Source organism: Natator depressus, chromosome 10, assembly GCF_965152275.1.
Source record: "Natator depressus isolate rNatDep1 chromosome 10, rNatDep2.hap1, whole genome shotgun sequence".
NCBI classification, from domain to species: Eukaryota; Metazoa; Chordata; order Testudines; family Cheloniidae; genus Natator; species Natator depressus.
The window spans coordinates 53,344,196-53,366,640 of record NC_134243.1 but is presented as its reverse complement, the minus strand read 5'-3'; the positions used below and the strand labels follow the sequence as shown (position 1 = coordinate 53,366,640).

Sequence of the window (22,445 nt, the reverse complement as noted above, 5' to 3'; positions counted from 1 at the left end):
ATGAATGAGATAAAGGGCAATAAGGAAAAGAAAGTGGAAAAGGGCTGCTTTAACGATGATATGCGAGACCAACACCAATATGTTTTGCGGGGGGAAATGGACTGCTAACAGCAGCTTCCTCAGTATTTTGGCATCTGACACCCCATCTAACGTTGCAGAGTTGCGTATCCACTTGTCAGATAAGTTAAAGTTAAGTAGACTTTCAAATCCAGATTTGGTGTATAAAACTCCCTCCTCCCCATTTGTGCAACTCCCACAGAATACATGTAATCTAACTGCAAGCTCAGCAAATGGGGTCTGCTTAGACTTTTTCTGTAAACACTCATGGGAAGAGTTCAGCTGGAAAGAAGCATTTTTTGTTGCCTCTTATTACAGCTGTGCAAGAGGTTACAAGTACCTTTTCATTCTAACTAGTCTTTCCTTTTACAGTTGACACTGACCTGTTCAACTGTGTAACAACTTTCCTGCAAGATTATTCAGGAAGCTCACTTTAAATAAGACCATACAGTACATGGTGAAACCTTTATTCAGTAGTATTTCACAAGGCAATTGTACGATTGAGGGAAAGATAGTGTTGACAAGCATTTTCATTTGAAATTAAATGAAATTCTCCAGCAGTATTTCTGCCCTGGGGCTTCAGTGCCTAAATCATACAAGTGTGAAACAGGACAATTGTTGCAGGGTTCAGCATTCTCCAAAGCCTCGCAAACTTAAATTCACAATATGCTAATTAACAGTTTTCACAAATTACAGATAATGAAAGAAAAGTGATAAAGAGATTTCTAGATATTATTGTAATAGAATTTATCTTACCTTCTATCAATTTGCTGGTAACATTTCCTGAGCCAGCCTAAACTTGGCATTTTTCTCCGTGTTGTAGCACCATTTAAGTAAACTATCATATAGTTCTCTGCTACTAACAGTTCCAAAGTGCCAATAACATATCTGTAACAACAAGTAAGGAGAAAGCTTTCAAATGACAAACTGAGTGACAGTTAATGTGCAAATGAAAGAATTTATATTTTGATAAAGGCTCAAAGGCTACAGAAAAAATTCACAATTTCCCAAATATAAAATTTCATGTAAAAAGCAGAAGAGGCTGGTAGCCCTTTTTGCATTGATGGAACTCTACTATGAGATCATTTACTGACAATTCTTAATGGCAAAAAGACTACTTACTTAAATAGATTATCCATTAGATATCTGTAGTTAGGCTGATTGCTTTCAGGCATAAAGCAAACAGCAAACACAACGATCGCATTTAACCCATCACCATAATAACCTAGAAGGGGGAAAAAAAATTATTAATAGCAATAAAGTAAAAAACAAAAGTAAAAAGTAATGGAGAAGTCCGAGTACACTGATCAAATTCTACAGTAGTAAACATTGTGCTTTTTAATCTATTTCAAAGTGCTTTACAGATGGAATAATGAAGGCACAAAAAGGCTAAAAAGACCGCATCAATTTTTTAAAAGTTTGATTCCACCCCCCCACTTACTGTTACTCAGATAGCTACAGTTTACTATAAATGAAAGATGCTCTCTAATTTCTATAGCATGTTTAGTTTATGTATTTTATAGCATTTTCCATGTAGTCAATTTCCCTTCTGAATGGATTTTTACATACACAGCAGGGGAAGACAGACATTAAACTGGACAGTGACTGTAAAACCATAAAAGCTGTTACGGGGTCTACAAAGGCTGCAATAGTGCCCAAACCTATATTTACTTTTTTAAAAACTGGTTAAATTGGCAATCCACATATTTAAATCCTGGTAACTAGTCTGTCACTACAGCAAGTGTTCAGTTTGGAAGAGTTGAACATACTCCACACGTTCTGATGTTCTTTTAATTTATTTTAACAGTCACCTCTCGTTTTTTGTCCCATTTCGGTTTTCATTAGTTAAAAAGATACAATACTATCTTCATCAAGACTAGGGTAGCTTTCTTTTAAGCCAATATCCCTAATATACCCATATGCCTTGCTACTGCAGCTCAGGACGTGGAAGATCTGGAGATTCCTCAATACCTATGCCTTACCACAACTTACGTCTGTCCCTCCCCCCGAACCCTCCTCTGTTGGCGGTCGTAATTTATAGGGGCTACCCCTCAGCCCATGTCATTAATCCTTACCTCCGTGGCTGATAACCTTTTTATAGGGTTCAATTGCCTTCATGTCCACCCTGTGATCCTGTTCTCCAATCCTGAACATACGCCAGCGTCGCCCATCATCTTTCTCCTCTGCAGCAGTGTATTCAGGAAGCGATCCTTTTCTAATTACTTCAGTAGTTTTTGGTTTTGGAAGATCATCTGTCAACATTAAAATACACCTGTTATGCATGATGATCTTTAACATGACAGTACCAATCAGATTGCAAGTTAACCACTTCACTCTGTTTGGATTATTATAACTTTCTATACCACCAGCCAGAAATACCTGACTTAGTTCCATCACTAGAAGATGGACATCTAACACAGTATCTGCCAATAAATATTGGGCTTAGCATTTACATGAAGAAACTGGTCCTCTTGGCTGTATTTTATATGTAGAAGGCTTTTTACGGAAAGTACATATGCTTTTAAACATTCATTACCATAAATGCTGCCAAATTAGATACAAAGTGGTTAACTTCAATTATGTTTTGTTTGATCAGAGATTTACATGATAAAGCATAATTTAATACATTGATAATAGCTGGTAAGCAGACATGCAAATAAATCTCGTAGAAATTAAAGCTAACTAATACATATGTTCAAAATAATTGAAATTTATGCTAAAAAGAGAATCTTCAGAAAAGATTTTTCTAATAAAATCATGATTCTTTGAATTTTAGTGGCACAGACCTTACCAAAAGTGAGAAAAACCTACTGCATGTTAGTTGTCTGTTTCCAAGACAAAGCTGTTAATGGAAACTATCCTTCCAGGAAAATGAAGACAGCAGCATTAAAGGAAGAAAAGACAGAAACCCTTTTCAGCAACTTTTTGTAACAAATGAACTGGAATATTTCCTGAATCATGTTATAAAGTTATCCATAAACACCAAACCATATTCCCTAAGGCAGTAAAATATGGCCAGCCCACCACACACGTGCACCCATATATTCCCTACTCTCACTTCCAATGCATTTAACTTAATCTAAGATGCTTAAAAAAAATTAAGCTTTTTTTAAAATGGTTTCCTAGTTCACATTACTCTTTCCTTCCCTTCCAAAGGATTTTTTCTCCTCTGTCCTGCTATATTAAATGCAGTAGCATTCCTATTTATGCAAGAATGAATTAATATCTTACAGTACAATAGAAGTATCTAATAGGAACAAGCTTTTAGCAATGTTAAAGAATTATGGATTTAAAATTTCACTTGACATTTTAATAGATACATTCTTAAAGCAAGAAGAGAAATTATCAGAATACTGAAATATAGATAATTGTCAACTTCTGTATAAATTCTTAAGAGTCCCAATGCCAGACAGAAGGATTCTTGAAAGATGCCCTTTAATGTAACCATATTTTGATAACATAAAATGCACTTAAATTTAGGTCCCAATCCTGCAGTCTGATCCTTACATGTGGATTTCTGCACCTGTGCGGAGCCCCATTGAATTAATGGAGATTTGGTACAGGCATAAGGTTCACCTCTAGGAATCAGACTGTGGGATCAGGGACTTACTTCCCAATTTTAGAGTAACCATATCCAGTTAAATAGAGCTTTAGAAGTCCAACAGGAAATGAATTTTCTATTATCTTAAAGATTTTAAATGCAAAGGCTGTATGCGTACCTGTTCCACGACCACTATTCTGAAACTGAAAAGCAAACTGTTAATTAAGTTCTGTAAAAGCTACTGACCATTTGTCTTGCTTATTAGTGAACCAAGTGATCATGTGTTACGTTAATCAATTTTGACATGTTTCCCAAATATTTTTTAAATGGTAGTTTACATCTTTTCAGCAATTTTTTATACTCTTGCAAAAAGGGAAAAGTAACTGCTCCTTTTTTGTTCTATCTGAACTAGTGATTGATTTTTAATTTTTATTTTTTTAAAAACTGTGGCCAACTGAAGACTCAAAGAAAGTGTAGTAGTAATTACCATCCCATAAAACTAATTTCTATCCTTTGAAAAATATTACCTATTAAAATTATATGGTCCATCTCCTAGCCAATTCAGAAGTGTGCCCTACAGTTCATTTTCTAGTGTTCTGTTCAGTCCAGTTTTGGAAATACAAAGTCTCCAGTGACAATTCTGTAACTTAATATGACTTTCACATAGCTTCTTCTGACATTCAGCCTAAAAAAGTATTAGTTTTAATTTCATACAATCACGCTAAATAAACTTTGTCCCTTGTTTTCTGTTCTGGCCAATAGTCTTTATAAATCCACGCTGTCTATTTTTCATGATTGAGTTTTCCTCAAGGTGTCTAATGAGCCTTAATAGTTTGCTTTCCATCTCTAAACTTCTGATGCTTGGAACCTACTAGCTCTCATCCTGTACATCTGATTCTTTGAATCTTCTAGCTCTTGCCCACTTTGGAATACTGTGTACCTTAGCATAACCATCAGAAAACATCTACTTAAATACCAAACAGAAGCAATGAACCCTTACCTTCCCATTCGAACTCATTACTGTTCTCAGATGGAGTATCATCCAAATCGACCTCCCCACTCTCATCTAAGTCATCAGACAATACCGATTCCTCGCTGTGATCCAGTGTTAAACTAATATCTGGAGCCATTAGTTTCTTCCTAACTTTGTTTCCATTCACTTCTAACGGGTTTGGGAGTGAAAGAAAAGGCAGGTTTCTTAATTTGTAGAATACAATGTATGTAGAAATGTTTATAACAAATCAGGAAAAAAAAAAAAAAACACAGTCCAGTGCTTAGAACAAAAAAAAGTCTCATTAATGCTCATCACCTCACAAACAACAATATTCCAAACGCCTCCCCCAAAATACATCAATAAAATTTTAAGGTTGCAAGAATCAGCGCTTGAGAGACCAGAATTTTCAAGTTAAGGTCGTAGATGGTCCCTTAACTGTGCCCACTGGTGTACACACGATAGTCTTTCATTATATGCAGTGCTGCTGTAGCTGTATTGGTCCCAAGATATGAGAGAGACAACGTAGGTGAGGTAATATCTTTTATTGGAGCAACTCCTGTTGATTGAAGGTACAAGCTTTTGAGCTACACAGAGCTCTTCTTTAGGTCTCGGGAAGGAAGCAGACCTGAAGAGCTCTGTGTAGCTCAAAAACTTGCACCTTCTACCAACAGGAGTTGCTCCAATAAAAGATATTACCTCACCTACTCTATCTGATTATATAATCACAGTATTTCTCAAACATCACAATACCTATTTTTTTTTTTTAAAACACAACCACAGACAGAAAAATATACAGTACTCAACATACTTAACTGGCAAGGGAGTCCAGGATACTTATCAGAATGTATATGGTAGACTGTGTTTACACAATACACGACATAAGTATACAATAGTACTGAAGTTGGGTACGTGTAAAAGACTAGTTTAATGTAACCTACTGTGTTAACTAGCTCCTGCTATTTTCTTCTATTACAGATTAAATACAATTGTTACTATAGTTAAGAGTTATATAAAGTTATTGCCTTTGAAAAGTCTTCATATGAACATGATATAATGACAGATTTCAGAGCGGTAGCCTTGTTAGTCTGTATCAGCAAAAACAACGAGGAGTACTTGTGCATCTGATGAAGTGGGTTTTAGCCCATGAAAGCTTATGCCCAAATAAATTTGTTCGTCTCTAAGGTGCCAAAAGTACTCCATGATATAATGAGTAATGGCTGACAAACTACAGTAAGATGGAAGGTTAGATATTAGGCAGGTGTATGCTTAACATGCTTTAAAAGGTCAAGGCAGATACCTGCATAAACACCACATCAGTTGAAAGCAGGGAATGAAATAAAGCAACTGATCCAGCACTGGAAATGCCAAAACTAAAGCAGACTGTCATAGTCCAGGAAACCCCAAGTTAAAAGCAGGAATATGTTAAGAAATAAACTACAGAAGCCAATGTGTGATTTTAATTGAGCTCTGAGTTTACAGTGGAAGTGAAGACAACACCTTCTCGGCCCAGTCTGTATTATAGTAAACCCATTTTGTCTCTACTACAAACTTTGATGGTATTCAAACACAAATATACTGATTTGAACACTGCTTACCCAAAACTTTCTACTATGTTAAGAGGTTCTTACCATGTGGGCCTTGTCGATCAGCTGCAGCTAGTATATCTGCTTCAACATTATCATCCTCTGGTAGGGGCCTGGTCCAGAAAAAGAAAGACACTTGTTGCAGGAAACGCAAATTATTTAGTGAAAAATCCGATATTAATCTTTAGACCAACACATATAAAGTGACATTGTGGGTTTGGAATCAGATTAAACATAGCTTGGTTTAGACCACAAACATCAGCCAAGCAGAGCATTACCATGGCTGAACAGTGATTTGCAGTTTTCAAGTGAGCCTTACCTGCTGATGTAACAAAAACTCAAACCAGTAGTTACTGCCAGTTATTATTGCAAGCACTGGATTGTTCTATGCTCTTATTAAAAATGTGATGTTTTAGAAGTTAAGCAAGACCAGAAAAGTACTTAACTTGTATTTTATTATGAAGCACAAAAGGTGCCTTAGAGGCAAATAATTTAGTTAGATGGTGCTTTAGAAACCCTATGTCCTGCTAAAAATGCACAATGTCCTAGTTTCCATCCAGGCAATCTTAACAAGATACCTATACACTAAGATGAAGCAAAAAGGCGTAATTATATATATATATATATATATATATAAAAAAGACTATTTTAACTGAATAGTTTAATTACAACTATTAAAAAAACCAACATGCCACACAAAATTGGAGGCTAAAGTGAAACAAGGTTTCTTCAAGTCTTGGGCCAAGCTCATTATGAAGCAATAAAAGGAAAAAGAGCAAGGCTGGGTAAAGTTTTAAATGACAATTTATAAAAAACAGTATATAAATGTTTCCTTCTTAACAGCTTAAACTATCCACAGTGTACATTTCAGGAAAATTTATTGTCCTATTCTAAAGCACACCTGAAAGCTCCAATTTGAAGTTCTACCACCATATCAAAGATCAAGCTCAAAATTTGACCTGATTTATATTTAAGTCTTTTTCCCTACTTGCACAGTGTATGTAATTTTCTGGGGTGTTTTGGAAGTGTTTTAATGAATTTTCAAAAAGCTTGGAAGTGTAGACAGCCCAGAATTGATTTTCAACTTAATTTCCACCCGTGCATTTGAGCACATGATACTTTTTAGTCTTTGAAAGCATTAGTAAGAATATGTAGCACTTCAGAATTATGCAAAGTTACCTTAAAGCTTTAAGGTATAGTTCTCATTGCATGAATGTGGGAAGTTCACAGACTAATATTCCTCCTTGCTTACGTGTTGCTAACAATAAGAGCCCTTCCCTACTCATTAAAAGGCAAGTTCATCCATTAAGTTCTGAGACCCTTTAAGCCGTACTATATTAGTAGAATTAGTTTTAAAAGAACATGTTTCTAGTGACTAGTTCACATGAGATCATATTAACAGCAGGCATAGGGGCAAGTGGCCCATACTGCCCAAGGAGCATACAAAACACAAATATGCTGTAGAGGCAGGATGAATGCCTAGCTGGCCCAGGTTGAAGTGCTAACTAGACTGCAGTTGATAGCCTTTGTTCTAAAGGGGCACAATTTCAGTTTAACAGATTATTGGAAAAGTTTTACAAATAAAAAGAAAATCTCTCACCTTGGAAAGTCTTCATCTTGCCACTCTTCCTTAAATTCAACACCTTCCATCCTCAGCCTTGCCTCAGTAGCTAATATGGACTCCTGGTGAGCCAGAACCTCTTGTCTTAGATATAAGGAGTTAGATGAGAAGAGCTGTGGACAAGACATTTTAAAATGTTTAACACTGCCACGTTCTCTCAATTCCCACCCACCCACTCCAAAAACAGCATTTAAGTAGTGACAGTGCACTAGACACTCAAATGACAAATGAAGAACAGTCTATCCTAGAAGAGTAAGATAGTAAAAAAATCAGACAGAAAGGCGCTAGGAGAGAGAACAGCCTTATGGTTAAAACACTGGACTACAGTTCATGAGTTCTGCATTCAGTTTTGCCACAAATTTCCTGTGTGATGTTGGGTAAGAACCTACTCTGCCTCAGTGTCCCATTTTTAAAATAGAGATAGACTTGTCTATCTCACAGGGATGTTGTGAGGATCTGATGTTTTAGGAGATACTCAGAGAGGAATGGAATAGTATAAGTACCTACAAAGATCAAATGGAGATTACTTAAATTTTTTTTTTTTTTTTTAAATTGGGATGTTGAGATGTTGTCATGGGTTAGTGTTTGTGGGCCTTCAGTTTTCAGAAATCAGTTGACTGAAAACAGAGATCTTAGCACGCTGTTCCTAACATTGTGGGCAACATTATAAGAAATAAAGGAAACAATGAGAACGACATGAATAGCAAGAGTATAAGGGGAACAATGGGAAAAGAGACATCAGCAGATACACAAACTGCGGGAACATTATGCAGAGAACTAAAGAAAGGATGAGAGCATCAAGTTTGATTTGCTTAATGAAGGAAAGCCACAGAAGAATGATATGAAGAGGGGGACATCTGATCATGGGACAATTATGATTTTGATAGATAAAACCAGTTCTCTTCAATGTCCCTGCCATGATGGTATCTCCCATTCCTGAAAGGTGAACAGTATATCTGAAGAACATACGTAAGTATTTTTTTGGCCTGTCCATTTTAGTATCAAGTTGTAAAATAAAGCAAGAACTTAGCCTTCTGAAGCACTGTTGGCCTGTGTGTCAGTTTCTGGTGTTCTAAATAATATCCTATCTGCTGGATTTTGGAAGTTATCCTAGTCTTCAATAATAGTAAAATTCTGCTCTCACAGCCACAATCCAGCTTTCAAATCACACCTTGTCACCCCTACATGGACCTGCCTCACAGATGGGAGAGCAGAGTTTAGTCTACAGAACTGCAGAATGAAGGAATTAAAAGGGATATGAAAGAATGGACTACTTGCAATTAGTCACATGAAATGCTCCTGGGGAAGATGCCTGACACTAGCACCACATGGGAAATCTGGAAGCACAACTTGCTTAATTTTATGTCAGTCCCCTTGCCCCCCCCCCACCTTTTTTGGAAATTCTATTGGTTTAATTCAGCAAAATGAAAACTGATATTGAATACGTAATCTCTTGTAATGCTGATGATTTCTTAGAATTAGCTCAGCACAGCCCACTGACAGTTTTAATATTGCTTTCTTTGTTCCTTCCTCTCCCCCCTGCCTTACTGCCATCATTGCAGTTTTATCTCAACATCTTACTTTCCAAGACGAACTTTCACCACCTTCTCCCCTATGATGCCCCCCTAAACAGCAGCAATGGTGTAAAGGAAGGAAGCATTATATAGAAGATTTTAAAACTACTTATTCAAATGTGGGAAACAAAGAACAGAAGATACGATTTTTTTCAGTCTTCGCAGTGCCTTTCATTTCATCTGTTAGAGGTGGTACAATCAACTGAAAATCTGTAACGACTGATGGCTTTAAGATTTCTCTAGAATCTTTACCACAATTCCATCTCTGAAAACAGCATTTACTTAGCATGTAAACTTGAATCATGTGATTTCATCAAAAATTACTAATGCAAATATTAAGCTGATACACCTCAGAGTTTAGTGATGAGCTGACAGCTTAAGGGATAATTGCTAAAATGAGAATTGAGGGAAAATGTTACATTGAAAACTTGAGAATCCTGGTAATTTTGCAAAGCCATACAATGTGTTTTGGACCTTCCTGATAATATAGATCAAACTGAACTAAAGGTTCTGGCCCAGTGAATTCATGTACTGATTTAAGTCCTCTCGGTAATACTTCGAAGCTTTATATGCACCCCCATTGGATCCTCTTAATGATTTTGCTACTGTTTCTTTAGAATCTACAACTGATTGTAAATAAATCATAAGTCATATTTGAAAACCAAGGGCAACATTTTTAATGTTGTATACTTCTTCCCAGATGTTAGTAAGCTGACTGTTGTATAATTTAATGTCAAAGCTAGTTAAGAAAGACAAGAGGTTCTTGTATAGCTGATCTAAGGATTTCTTGTCATTCTGATTTCATAAAGGAAGAGTTCCTAAGTGAATCAAAACAGTAGAGGATTCAGTCTTACCTGAAGAAAACTACTAGTTTTTATTTGTGAGGAAGTAAACCTTCAAGAGATTTTATTCTTGATAGTTAACAAGAAAAGGAGATATCAATACTAAAGCACATTAAGCTTATCAGCTCCTCTCATGCTGGAGAGAGAGAAAGGAACTAAATGATTATCTTTATTTCTAGGATTTGTGCTCACCTTGGAGGTCTGTGACTTTGTCAAAGGTGACCTACATATATATGACACTGACTGCTGAAGGCTTTAACCTTTATATTTAATACACAATTTATTATAACTTTATAAACGTTATATGACTATGTTGATGAACTGCAGACTACAGCCAGGGTTAGGAATAATTTAACATGTCTGATTCAGAATATTTTCCTGGCATCTTTATAACTACGTCTCCTTTTTCATGTTAACTAATCTTGTTTTGTAAGCCACAACAAGAATGCAAACATTGCTTCAATGTGGGGAAAATATCACCCGTATATTTTTAAATTAATATCTGCTCACTGAAGCTTCCATAAGCTCCTAGCATTTTTGCAGGAGCAGTCCAAATCAGGTGCCCAATTTGGACAAAAGTCATTCCGCAATTTAGGCCAGAGAGATAGAATACTATCAATACAAAGGTAAAGCACCTGCACAAAAGGTGCTTTAAAAAAAAAGTTCTGCAAGAACTAAAAGTGTGAAAGGGTCAGATCAGCATCTCTATAATGTTTCCACTTGCAAACAGTTTCAATCATCTGTTGCTTTGCCACATATCTATATGGCATCTATTCCTTCGAGCTGACCCAGATGTTAGATATTATATAGTTAATTTACTAACAAGTACAACATGTTCGCTTAAAAACCCCTGAGAGATGCTCTAGCAGGTTGAACCTTGTAGGGAGACACTTTGCTAAGTGTCACAAGTCAACCCACAGTGTCCAGCCAAATACTTTTATGGCAGACAGCACTGAAGTGTCTCACCTGAAAATGAGAATATGAACTGAGAATGATTAGTACTAGTAACTGTGGATTATTATATCAAATAAGTTTCACTTGCTAGCTGTCTCCTAATTGTTCTGCTGGTAATTGATTAATACTTATGAGGAAACTGTGCACCAGTTAGGTTTTGAAAAAATGTCAAGTATTATTGTAAGATATTAATAGCTTTTAGTAAACTGGATTACATCAATCCATTATTGCCACAAACTATCAAACAATAGAAATCTCCCAGTAATTCTGGAAATGGTAATAAAGTTATTCTCTTCTGTCTCAGATAAAATAATGCAAAGTCTTATGGTCTAGTTCGATTTTGAACAGTGCCTTAAAGGTTTATTGGAATTCCACATTTATCTCAAAATTAGAACATTTTTTCAGATAGTTAATTTTTTTTTAAAGCAAATTCATTCTGGGACATTCAAATGAAGCTGTGCTGTTCTTTCAGGCTCACACATCACCAGTAACAAGGAGTCACATACAGAATCCAGCTCAGAATCTCATAGCTATGTTGATTTTACAGGATTGACAGGAGTTTGCTGCAGTAAGAACTTATCACTGAAGAAAGCATGAGATGCACAAGAGTCAAATTTATTGATTAAGAAGGTGCCATTGGACTGCACTTTGAGTTACATACCACCACAATGGAGAATAAACTTTAAATCTGATCATGCAGCTAAAGCAGCCAGACTAATATAAAGGGCTAAACTGCCAGAAAATTGTTTTGTTAATTCTTATTAAAAGGCACACAAGAAGTGATGGCCCTCCTACACCGAAACAAGAACCATCAATGTACAAAATGTACAGTCTTCTCCATTCCTGAATGGCATACAATTGGTAGATGCAAAAATTTTCTGCATTGTTTGAATCACAAACAATCCCGATGACATAAAACCAATTTCTACATTTGCTACAATTATTTTTAAGGGCTACTGATTTTACGTAGCACAGCAATGTCAAGTAGACAAAACTGCAGAGTGAGACCAAAAGATTATTAATATGATTCATTTAGCCAATGAGCAAACTCTCAATAGCTACCCCTTGAAGAAAGCAGTGCACTTTCACCTGAAAATTCAGCTGTGTTGGATACAACTTTATTACCACAGTTCAGTTACATCTGAGACACTAGTTTCTTAAACATGTACTCCAGAGGGTTCCCTTTCCAGGTCATAACAAACTTCCCACTACAGTTCTAAAAAGTCATGACATAGCTCCTGGTGCTTGAGTCAAATTATTTTCCTTATAAGGTTTAGTCTCTGTTACATTTTGAAACTGGACACTAACAAATCAGTGTCTCCTAATTAATTAAGTGATCAATGTTTCTAATAGACAGTAAATATCAAACATTTGGAAGAAAGTTACATGATTGGAGCTAGACATTCCTATCAATAAGGGCAGGTACATTTTGAACACGGCCTTTTCCGTAGGAGTATTTCCCTTCTGGAGAACCTAACTCAATCAAAATATTTCTCAATATAGACTGCAGAACAGAAGACTATATACAAAGGGAAAGTTTTGTAAGAGTAACAACCAGCAGAGAATACTTTGCGTGGAGTAAAAGATAAGAACAATCAAGGTTAATGAGAGAAAACTGGAAAGAGCCTGCTTTAACATGAAAATAAAAGATAATTAGAAATTAAAAAGAATAGGGGAGATTAAGAAATGAGAAACTCACGTCCATGCAGTTCCTAACGTGGCACTTTCAGATGATGCTCTTTAAGAGATTGTATACACTGCATTGACATTTAAAATCCCAAATACCATGAGCAAGTTTTCCTCTCACTACATGCGTGGAGTATGCTGTGTATCAGCTGACAACTGTTCTTTACCTCAGAGGTTGCTGCATTTCAATGGGCAAGCAATCCCTGCGTGTACACATTTTATGAGACATTTGGATAATCTTGAAAGATATTACTTAAGTATGTAACATGAACAGGGTTTGAGTATTTGCTCAAGATGCAGTAAAGTTTAGAAGTTATTCTATAAAAGAACTTCCCAGATCTATTAACTAGGCAGGAGGGGAGAGATGATTGCAACTGGATTCTTATCAGCAATATTCTATTCACTGATGAACATGTAGCTATATTTAAGAAGCAGGTATTTTTAAGGACTGTATAACACAATTGTAAGTCATTTACAAGAAGAATTTCAAGCCCTGCATAAGATATTGTCTGCAAAATACATGCTGATTTAAGGGAAGACCAAATTAAACTAAACTTCAGTATCTCTTTAAACATTCATTCACATTAAATAGTCAAGATAGAACAGTCTAAGTGAAGCTTCATGCATGAAAGCACTATCATCTAGAAGCTACAAGAACATGAAACTAATAACAGGAGTAATAAGCAGCATCAGTTTGAAGGAAGTCAGAATATTGCTGACTTGCGAATTAGCTACAGAATAATTTGACACATTTTGCTCACAAATGCTTACAAAGCAGAAAAAGAGAGCCCACTACTACAATTTTCGCTTATGCAGTTTCTAAACAAAAATCTTCAGTACATGATCCCCAACCTGCTGCTCTAACAGTGTTGGACCCACTATGTTATTTTATCTCCTAACGTACTTCCTTAACAAAGCACCTCAACCTATATTTTTATTTCAGTAATAGAAGAACAAATTAAAATTAAACTTAGCTATGTTTAGTATGCCCTGATAATGCAGTTCACGCTCAGTCAAAGGTCTAAGGAAAGACTGGGGGGAAAAAACCAATAACAATTTTTCTCTGGTTCTCACCCACTCCTCCCCACAAGCAGCCACAAGTACTCCTTTTCTTCTTGGAACAGTGAGCTTCGTTTTCTTTCAGTACCTCTCCATCACTTTACCTGTATAATTAATTGAAGCTTGATCTCTTAGAAGCTAAGTTTGCTATATAGATAGCTACAGTAATGAAGGTCAGACAACTTCCAAGAGATGAAATTCACATCACATGGCTGGTGTGCAGTTCTGCTCCCTTACAAGAGCCAAAGTTTGGCTTTTCAGTGACTTTCATATTCCAGGTGTCTCAAAGCACACAAATTTGGATGTCAAAACCAGATTTTCTGCACAGGAAAGTATCATTAAAATCCAATTCTTACTCTTTTGATAGAGGTACTAGCAGCATTAATGTTTCAAAATTAAATATACAATTGTTATTTGAAGGTCCATTTCTAGAATCTATGGACAAAAACACTTGGCCACTGACACGGTAACAATATATCAGTTTGTTTCATAGTTTGGAGTATCAGTAAATCAGCTATAGATTGAGTCTTCACATCCTATCAATTACTATCTCATTGTTTGAGGCAGGTCCTTTAGATCAGGGTTCAAATAAACTAGCAAACCAATATAGTCAAGTTTGCCTTCCTACTGCCCTTGCTTAACCGGGTTTGTGGTTAAGTAGCTCAAATCAATAGAACTAGAGATTGGACACCTATCCAAGTACTAAAAAACAAAAAAAAACCTTGGTACAGAGATTGTGTCCTTCCTCTCTTTGGAATCTATACCACAATTGGTTCTATAGTTAAAACTAGAGACCATCAGAAGTCATAAGATTCACAAGCAAACAGCAGATGTTTGTACATAATTAAGAGTGTGGTACAAGGAAGAGGACTTTATACATTCAGTCCTGGATCAGCATAGGATCACTTGGAAGTAGTGGTAGCTTTAAAGTACATCTTCTGAACCCATATGGCTAGAACTAAATATTGTGTAACAGAAACTAGACAGTCTTATCTTTCCACATGTATAGAGCATTCATTTCTAGCCCTAGCAAGCTCTAATGAACTTAGTCACTACCTTGTCAACAACTTGATGCTAAAGGATTATGCATCATGTTAGATGGAGTTCAATCTTTCAGATACAGTAAATCCATTCCATTCTAACACTAGCAGTGATTTTAAAGTGACTTCACAGCAAGACAGAATGTGTGGTGGATTAACAGTAATGGCTTCAGGTGTAGTAAGTTTTTCCTAAGTACTGGCCCTGGACCAATGATCAGATAAAAAGTTCTATTCTCAGTTTAGAAAAATTGTTAACTTTTAGTTCCAATCTCTTTTGATCACTAATACTATCTAGAAAATACTGCTTTACATTTTTCCACAGCATGTAAGAGAGAACATTAAGTTAGTTATCTTACCAGCTAAGCATGAAATTTCAGTTCAAGTTGCCTTTAAAATTTATAAACATTTTCTAACGACAACAACACTATTTTCAGCTTTGGTAACACTTTCAGAAGAACTGTGACTAGAAAGAAAAGGAGTATTTGTGGCACCTTAGAGACTAACCAATTTATCTGAGCATAAGCTTTCGTGAGCTACAGCTCACTTCATCGGATGCATACTGTGGAAAATACAGAAGATGTTCTTATACATACAAACCATGAAAAAATGGGTGTTTACCACCACAAAAAGTTCTCTCCCCCCACCCCACTCTCCTGCTGGTAATAGCTTATCTAAAGTGATCACTCTCCTTACAATGTGTATGATAATCAAGGTGGGCCTTCTCCCCCCCGCTCCTTTTTTCCCCACACACACAAACCCACTCTCCTGTTGGCAATAGCTTATCTAAAGTGATCACTCTCCTTACAATATGTATAATAATCAAGGTGGGCCATTTCCAGCACAAATCCAGGGTTTAACAAGAACATCTTGGGGGGGGGGGGGGGTGTAGGTAGGACAAAACAAGGGGAAATAGGTTACCTTGCATAATGACTTGTAAGGAGAGTGATCACTTTAGATAAGCTATTACCAGCAGGAGAGTGGGGTGGGGGGAGAGAAAACCTTTTGTAGTGGTAAACACCCATTTTTTCATGGTTTGTATGTATAAGAACATCTTCTGTATTTTCCACAGTATACATCCGATGAAGTGAGCTGTAGCTCATGAAAGCTTATGCTCAAATAAATTGGTTAGTCTCTAAGGTGCCACAAGTACTCGTTTTCTTTTGGCGAATACAGACTAACACGGCTGTTACTCTGAAACCTGTGACTAGAAAAATAGCATTTCCAAATTCAACCAGGTGGCAGAGAGTTACCCAAATTAAAACACCATTATATGTTTTACTGCACCTGAGCAAAACCCTGTTTGAATTGCTTGTAAGTTTGTGACATGAGGTAAAAAAAAAAAAAAAAGAAAAAGAAATAACCATTAATCTTTATCAAGTACTAACTACCTGTTAAGTTTCAAGTCCTTCCCACCCTTCAGAAAGTAATAAAAATGCCTTGCTTCATAAGCATCTTGTAACTCTAAAAATAGCTTTCACTGATGAGGAAATTGCATTAAATTCCATTTCATAATAGCAATACTGAACTCTAGGTAATGCACTGTACAGCAGTTATTGCTTTAAGTTGGGTAAAGCCACTTTGGCTTTGTGCCTCAGAATATAGCCCAAGGCGTTATAATCATCTTGAAGCTCACCACCTAGAATGTCTTATTGCTTAATAAACCAGTCATTTAAGGTGGCTAACAAGAACACAGCTGTGCAATTAACAGACTTGGCACCAGATTAAGCACAGATATGCTGGAAGAGATGGAGTTGTTTATGAATTTTATGCTGAAAATACTGTTAGAAGATTAGTAGTAATCACTTTAAATCAACATAATGATCATTAGTGTTTATCAAATCATTAGTGCAAAGAACTTTTACTTGGAAAACAGAGGAGAGAGTTGCAAGTTGTATGTACTCACCTACCCTGGTAGTTTCCACTGAAGAAACTTGGGCATAACTGAAAAACATCTTAAGTGTCTGTTTCAGTTGTTAAATACATGTGATAATGCAGCCACTCTGTATCTATAGCCTAACTAAACACAATCATCATTTAAAGGAAGATTTAGAGTTCAGCCAGCAGTTCCTCAACTGTGATCCACCAAGACTTGATTCATACATGGTGCTGGGCTCCTCCTCGTTTCCAACTATTAAAATACACTAGAAGTTAACACTAATTTCTTTCCTCATATTACTTTTTGATGTATGCAACTGTTCTAGTTGGGATACAGTTATTTAATATTCAATGGCAGGGGTAATCCATTAAATCATGAGGGAAGAGAAGGTGGTCCATGAGACTAGTCTCTGAAAAAAATTGGGAAACCTACATTAATACAAGGCCAGTGGAGTTTTGAGCAACTTCTATTGCTGTGCTGTGTAGAGAGCAAGAACATAAGCATTCAGCTGAAGTTTGAAAAAAATTTAAGTGAATTTAGTATTCCAGGGGCCAATAGATTGAACCCAGCTCACTATTTCCTGTAAGTTAATGTGGTGTATCCATCTAAATATTCAGAACCTGTTACTATAAAAATTGAGACAGCCAACATTTATCTATTTTAATCTAGCAATCAACCCAGGATTTTTTTATTTTATTTTTGTCAGTTTTGACAAAAAAGGAAGCTCAAGATTAACAAGTTTCATCTTTTCTGCAGAGTAACCACTAGAAGCTATTCCTACTCTCAACAGCTACATTTTGGAAATAAGGAGTTGTCTGTTCATATGATAGTAAAGCACTGACCACGCTCTGAACTTTGTGATATCGTTCTGTTCTGCCTGCTGCTATCTGTTGAATTGACTGCGTATTAAAGAACACACTCCACACCATTTCAAAATATGATTTTTGTATGTTTCAATCAAACCTACTCACAAGAACAGAGTAAGACTGAGCGGGAGGAACAACTCTGATATCATAATCAAAAAGGCTGACAAAGGAGGTGCTGTCGTCATAATGAATAAGTTGGAATATGAACAAGAGGCTGCTAGGCAGCTCTCTAACTCTTCTACAGGCCATTATCCTCTGATCCCACTGAGGATTACCAAAAGAAATTACACCATCTGCTCAAGAAACTCCCTGAAAAAGCACAGGAACAGATCTGTGCAGACACATGCCTAGAACTCCGACCAGGGGCATTCTGTCTGCTTCCCAAGATCCATAAACCTGGGAATCCTGGACGCCCCATCATCTCAGGCATTGACACCCTGACAGCAGGACTGTCTGGCTATGCAGACACTCCCCTCAGGCCCTAGGCTACCAGCACTCCCAGCTATCTTCGAGACACCACTGACTTCCTGAGGAAACTACAATCCATCGGTGATCTTCCAGAAAACACCCTCCTGGCCACTATGGATGTAGAAGCCCTCTACATCAACATTCCACACAAAGATGGAATACAAGCCGTCAGGAACAGTATCCCCAGTAATGTCACGGCAAATCTGGTGGCTGACCTTTGTGACTTTGTCCTCACCCACAAGTATTTCACGTTTGGGGACAACGTATACCTTTAAGTCAGCGGCACTGCTATGGGTACCCACATGGCCCCACAGTATGCTAACATTTTTATGGCTGACTTAGAACAACGCTTCCTCAGCTCTTGTCCCCTAACGCCCCTACTCGTGCTACATTGATGACATCTTCATCATATGGACCCATGGAAAAGACGACCTTGAGGAACTCCACCATGATTTCAACAATTTCCATCCCACAATCAACCTCAGCCTGGACCAGTCCACACAAGAGATCCCCTTCCTGGACACTACAGTGTTAATAAGCAATGGTCACATCACCACCACGCTATACCGGAAACCTACTGACCGCTATACTTACCTACATGCCTCCAGCTTCCATCCAGGAAACACCACACGATCCATTGTCTACAGCCAAGCTCTAGGATACAACCGCATTTGCTCCAATTCCTCAGACAGACGCAAACACTTACAAGATCTCTATCAAGCATTCTTAAAACTACAATACCCACCTGCTGAAGTAAAAAAACAGAACAAACAGAGCCAGAAGAGCACCCAGAAGTCACCTACTACAGGACAGGTCCAACAAAGAAAACAACAGAATGCCACTAGCTGTCACCTTCAGCCCCCAGCTAAAACCTCTCCAGCGCATCATCAAAGATTTACGACCTATCCTGAAAAATGATCCCTCACTCTCACAGATCTTGGGAGACAGACCAGTCCTCCCTTACAGACAGCCCCCCAACCTGAAGCAAATACTCTCCAGCAACCACACACCACATAACAAAAACACTAACCCAGGAACCTATCCTTGCAACAAAGCCCGATGCCAACTCTGTCCACATATTTATTCAAGTGACACCATCATAGGACCTAATCACATTAGCCATGCTATCAGGGGCTCGTTCATCTGCACATCTATCAATGCGATATATGCCCTCATGCACCAGCAATGCCCCTCTGCCATGTACATTGGCCAAACCGGACAGTCTCTACGCAAAAGAATAAATGGACACAAATCTGACATCAGGAATCATAACATTAAAAAACTGGTAGGAGAACACTTCAACCTCTCTGGCCACTCAGTAAAAGATTTAAGGGTGGCAATTTTGCAACAGAAAAGCTTCTAAAACAGACGAGAAACTGCTGAGCTTGAATTAATATGCAAACTAGATACCATTAACTTGGGTTTGAATAAAGACTGGGAGTGGCTGGGTCATTACACATATTGAATCTATTTCCTTAAGTAACCTCACACCTTTCTTGTCAACTGTCTAAATGGGCCATCTTGACTTTCACTACAAAAGTTTTTTTCACCACAAAAGTTTTTTTCTCCTACTGATAATAGCTCATCCTAATAATTAGCCTTTCACAGTTTGTAGGATAACTTCCAACTTACCTGCACGTGTATCTCTTACTTTGGATGGGCTATTACCAGCAGGAGAGTGAGTTTGTGTGTGGGGGGGGGTGGGGGCGCGGAGGGTGAGAAAACCTGGATTTGTGCTAGAAATGGCCCAACTTGATGATCACTTTAGATAAGCTATTACCACCAGGAGAGTGGGGTGGGAGGAGGTATTGTTTCATGGTCTCTGTGCGTATATAATGTCTTCTGCAGCTTCCACAGTATGCATCCGATGAAGTGAGCTGTAGCTCACGAAAGCTCATGCTCAAATAAATTGGTTAGTCTCTAAGGTGCCACAAGTACTCCTTTTCTTTTTGCGAATACAGACTAACACGGCTGTTACTCTGAAACCTATCTTACTACATGTTTCATTCTATGCATCCGATGACGTGGGCTCTAGCCCACGAAAGCTTATGCTCTAATAAGTTTCTTAGTCTCCCATAAGTCCTCCTTTTCTTTTTGCGGAAACAGCCTAACACAGCTTCTACTCTGAAAGCAAAGCACAGCGGGGGGTGGGGGGGAGGGATAGCTCAGTGGTTTGAGCTTTGGCCTGCTAAACCCAGAGTTGTGACTTCAATCCTTGAGGGGTCCATTTAGGGATATGGGGCAAAAATTGGGGATTGGTCCTGCTTTGAGCAGGGGGTTGGACCAGATGATCTCCTGAGGTCCCTTCCAACCCTGATATTCTATGATTCTATGAACCTAACTAATGATCTAGTACATATAACAGTTTTGCTTTTAAGAGTTTATGTTAGATACGTTATTATTGCAGTTTCATACAGCAGTTTAACGTATACGTTACTGTAAAAGCACATCAAAGGCCAGTTCCTACCTCCAAACTTACGGAGAGGGCGCCCAACAAAGAGCCTGGGCAACCCAACTGAACAGTGGCCAAGGCTAGTTACATTTACCAAGTACGACGTTATCCTAAGCCACACGCCACTGAGCGGCCGGCCAGAGACAGAGCAACCCCCCCACCCTGCCCCTGCTCGCAGGATGACCCAAGAACGGGGCCGCCCTCCAACAATGAGCAAGGGACTGTCCAGCCGCCCCAGCACCCCCCGCCTCAGTCACACCCCTCCAGGGGGCACCTCTCTGCTCCCGTCCTCGCCCCCTCCCGCCACGGAGAGCTAGCAAGAGCAACTGGCCTCTCCCGCTCCCCGGCCCCCACCCCCGCCGCCCGGGCAGCCCCTCCTCAGCCACAGCGGCGTCTCCCAGACCCTTGGGGGCTTCCGCCGCTCCGGCGGCGAGCACGGGACGTACCGAACGGGGAATAAACCCTTCCAGGCGGCGGCTCCAAGTCGCCTGGGGCAGCGGAGAGACCCCGACGCCTCCCGGCCCCACCACTGCCCTGACCCGGAACCGGATAGGAGGGGCGATGGGAGGAAGCAGAGGCCGGAGAGCGGCGGGTCATACGGCCCCGCGGGGGGAAACGGCCCGAGGCGTTGCACGTTGGGCGCATGCGCAGTGAGTTCCGACCAAACCACCTCGGGCCGCGGGGAGAGCGAGACGGACGCTGCTGTGAAGCGAGGCGCCGAGCGCTGTCAGTGGACGTGCGGGGGAATCGGCCGCCTCGCTACAAGATGGGGCCCCTGGGCGGGCGGCGTTGTGCGTCCACCTAGCTGGGCAGCTGCCGGAGGAGGGAGGCTGGGCTGCGAGCCCGCCCCAGCCTTCCTGGGCGCGCCCCCCAGGGCCGAGATTGACAGGGGTTGAGGCAATGAACGGCCCAGTGGGCTGCACTGGGAGTTGGGTACCAAACTCCCACTGCAGAGCTGGGCCTCAGCGGCTGCGGTCTCCAGCCCTATCTGTAAACAGGGCCCTGCGTCACATGGAGGGGAGGGTCTCACGTACCCTGCTGGCAGGGGTGCTGGAACCCTGTGTATAGTGGGGGTGCTGAGAGCCCTTGAACCAAACTGTAAACCCTGTACGTGCTGGAAACCACTTCAAACCAGGGAGTTCCAGCACCCATGCATGGGGGGGGGGGCGCATCAGTGCCAAGGGCAGGTAGCTAGGAGTCAGGCTGGCTCCAGTCTTCACAGGGATGAAGCCGCTTCTCTCCCATTGAAATCAGGGAGAATGAAGCGCCTAAATACCTTGGAGGATCTGGGTCTTGGTGCTCTACTCTCTACCCAAGCCCCAGGGGACTTTGTGACTGAAAAGCAGTAACAAGGCTCAGTGCTTATCATGCCAGTGAGAAATTATTCCCTATACTGCACATCAATTTAATAATAAAATTATAAACATTTACAAAAACAAAAAAAGCAATGTATCAGTCTTGTATCTCTAGAAGCTGGAGGTTCATATGAGGCTAGTGCTGTCTACCTTCAAGGCGTGGGGCAAGACCCACTTCTTCACAAAAGCATTTTCCAAAGGATGAAGTGTCCCTGCCTTGCCCCTCCAAAAAAGCAAACAAACAAAAATCACCCCTGGAAAAAAAAGTAGTGGTCCATGCTTCAGTCAGACAAATCTAAATAAATGCATCCACAAAGCATTTTGATGGGTGCTTTAGAAATGTGTGTAATTATTCTCAAAAGAGGATGGGCTCTTTTCCATAGAAAGGAAAAGTTTCTACATATTGATATGTATCAAGGTTATAATTTTTAAAATAGCCACACACTTGGAAAATAAAAAATTAAGATGTTTCAGTGG

General features: G+C 39.1%; 1 protein-coding gene across 10 annotated transcripts in view; it reads right to left on the bottom strand.

The window, feature by feature from the left end:
• BNIP2 (BCL2 interacting protein 2) overlaps positions 1-21,233 on the bottom strand; it is a 31,011-nt gene extending 9,778 nt beyond the window's left edge. For 6 of the 10 annotated variants that reach the window (XM_074966170.1, XM_074966173.1, XM_074966175.1 and 3 more), the window contains exons 1-8: positions 21,060-21,160; positions 16,855-16,892; positions 7,776-7,909; positions 6,221-6,288; positions 4,599-4,760; positions 2,133-2,309; positions 1,180-1,282; positions 814-945 (exon numbers count right to left, since the gene is read on the bottom strand). In XM_074966170.1, the coding sequence (XP_074822271.1) occupies positions 814-945; positions 1,180-1,282; positions 2,133-2,309; positions 4,599-4,760; positions 6,221-6,288; positions 7,776-7,825 (692 nt within the window). In that variant the 5' untranslated portion in view covers positions 7,826-7,909; positions 16,855-16,892; positions 21,060-21,160. Of the gene's footprint in view, positions 1-813; positions 946-1,179; positions 1,283-2,132; positions 2,310-4,598; positions 4,761-6,220; positions 6,289-7,775; positions 7,910-16,854; positions 16,893-21,059 lie in introns of all 10 variants that reach the window. The other 4 variants (XM_074966177.1, XM_074966178.1, XM_074966176.1 and 1 more) reach the window with 3 other exon arrangements.
• Between the last annotated feature and the right edge of the window lie 1,212 nt (positions 21,234-22,445).